Source organism: Penaeus monodon, chromosome 29 (assembly GCF_015228065.2).
Source record: "Penaeus monodon isolate SGIC_2016 chromosome 29, NSTDA_Pmon_1, whole genome shotgun sequence".
Classification (NCBI taxonomy): domain Eukaryota; kingdom Metazoa; phylum Arthropoda; class Malacostraca; order Decapoda; family Penaeidae; genus Penaeus; species Penaeus monodon.
The window spans coordinates 12,379,027-12,379,947 of NC_051414.1; the positions used below are offsets into that span (position 1 = coordinate 12,379,027).

General features: G+C 39.4%; 1 protein-coding gene across 1 annotated transcript in view; it reads right to left on the reverse strand.

Annotated features, from left to right (window-relative positions):
• LOC119591962 (TLC domain-containing protein 2-like) overlaps nucleotides 1-921 on the reverse strand; it is a gene marked incomplete in the record, with an annotated part of 36,123 nt that overhangs the window by 6,029 nt on the left and 29,173 nt on the right. The window contains 1 exon segment of the mRNA XM_037940716.1: nucleotides 20-102. Coding sequence (XP_037796644.1) covers nucleotides 20-102 — 83 coding nt within the window.

Genomic DNA, 921 nt, shown 5'->3' on the forward strand with positions numbered 1-921 from the left:
CATTTCTCAAAATACTCACCGACTGAGAAGGACACAAGCATATGCGAAGATCTTGTGTAAGTCTTGATCAAGTCTTCTCCTAGTTTTGGGTACTCGTAGAAACTGCAAAAAAAAACAAAAAAAACATACAGCTTTAATATCAAAGTACAGGATATCTAACTAATGCAAGTCCTGAAGAATATACATTCAACACATCCCAAAAATATAGTCAACGCATACACCCCTCTGAAAATGCGGCTAAAAGAAAGACCAAGCCGTCGAGTCAACAAGGGTCAGACACCGATTCTCTCATTTCGCACTTTTAAAAACGTAGTACAATATAATGCATACTGAATGCCTGGTCAGCTGGCACCCTCGCCCACAGAAACCCAAACCTTCAGTGACAGTTGAAAATAAACCTCTGCGGTCCTTCCCGGTTTAAACGCACACAGGTTCAAGCCTGTATTGACACGCCTAATTCCAGCTGAAGGACGCTGCTTTCACAGCGGACCCCTTTAGTTTGAAGAATCTCGATAGCGTTTTAGAATGTTATATACGATTTATGGGCATTTTCCTATGATTCTATGGAAACCTTTAACGATTTCGTCCGGTCTAAACCTAAGCAAAATAAATGTCCACATTCGAATTAATCAGTTACATAACTCGTTGAATTCTACTTTAGATATGAATGCCCCCATTAGGCTTAAAACAAATTTAATCAGATACGTAGCGGAAACTGACAAATAAGCATGGTAACCTGTTTAGTATGTTGAGTCTAACTGAAGATTCCTGTTGGCAAGAATATTAGACAATATCATGACACTGATCTGTATTTTAATTTAAGCAAACATGGGCTACTTTCCGGTTCTTCCGTATACCCCCCCTGGCTAAAGAATGTTTGTGTGAAGCTCTTGTAAATGGGGTAACCACTCGAAATCAAAG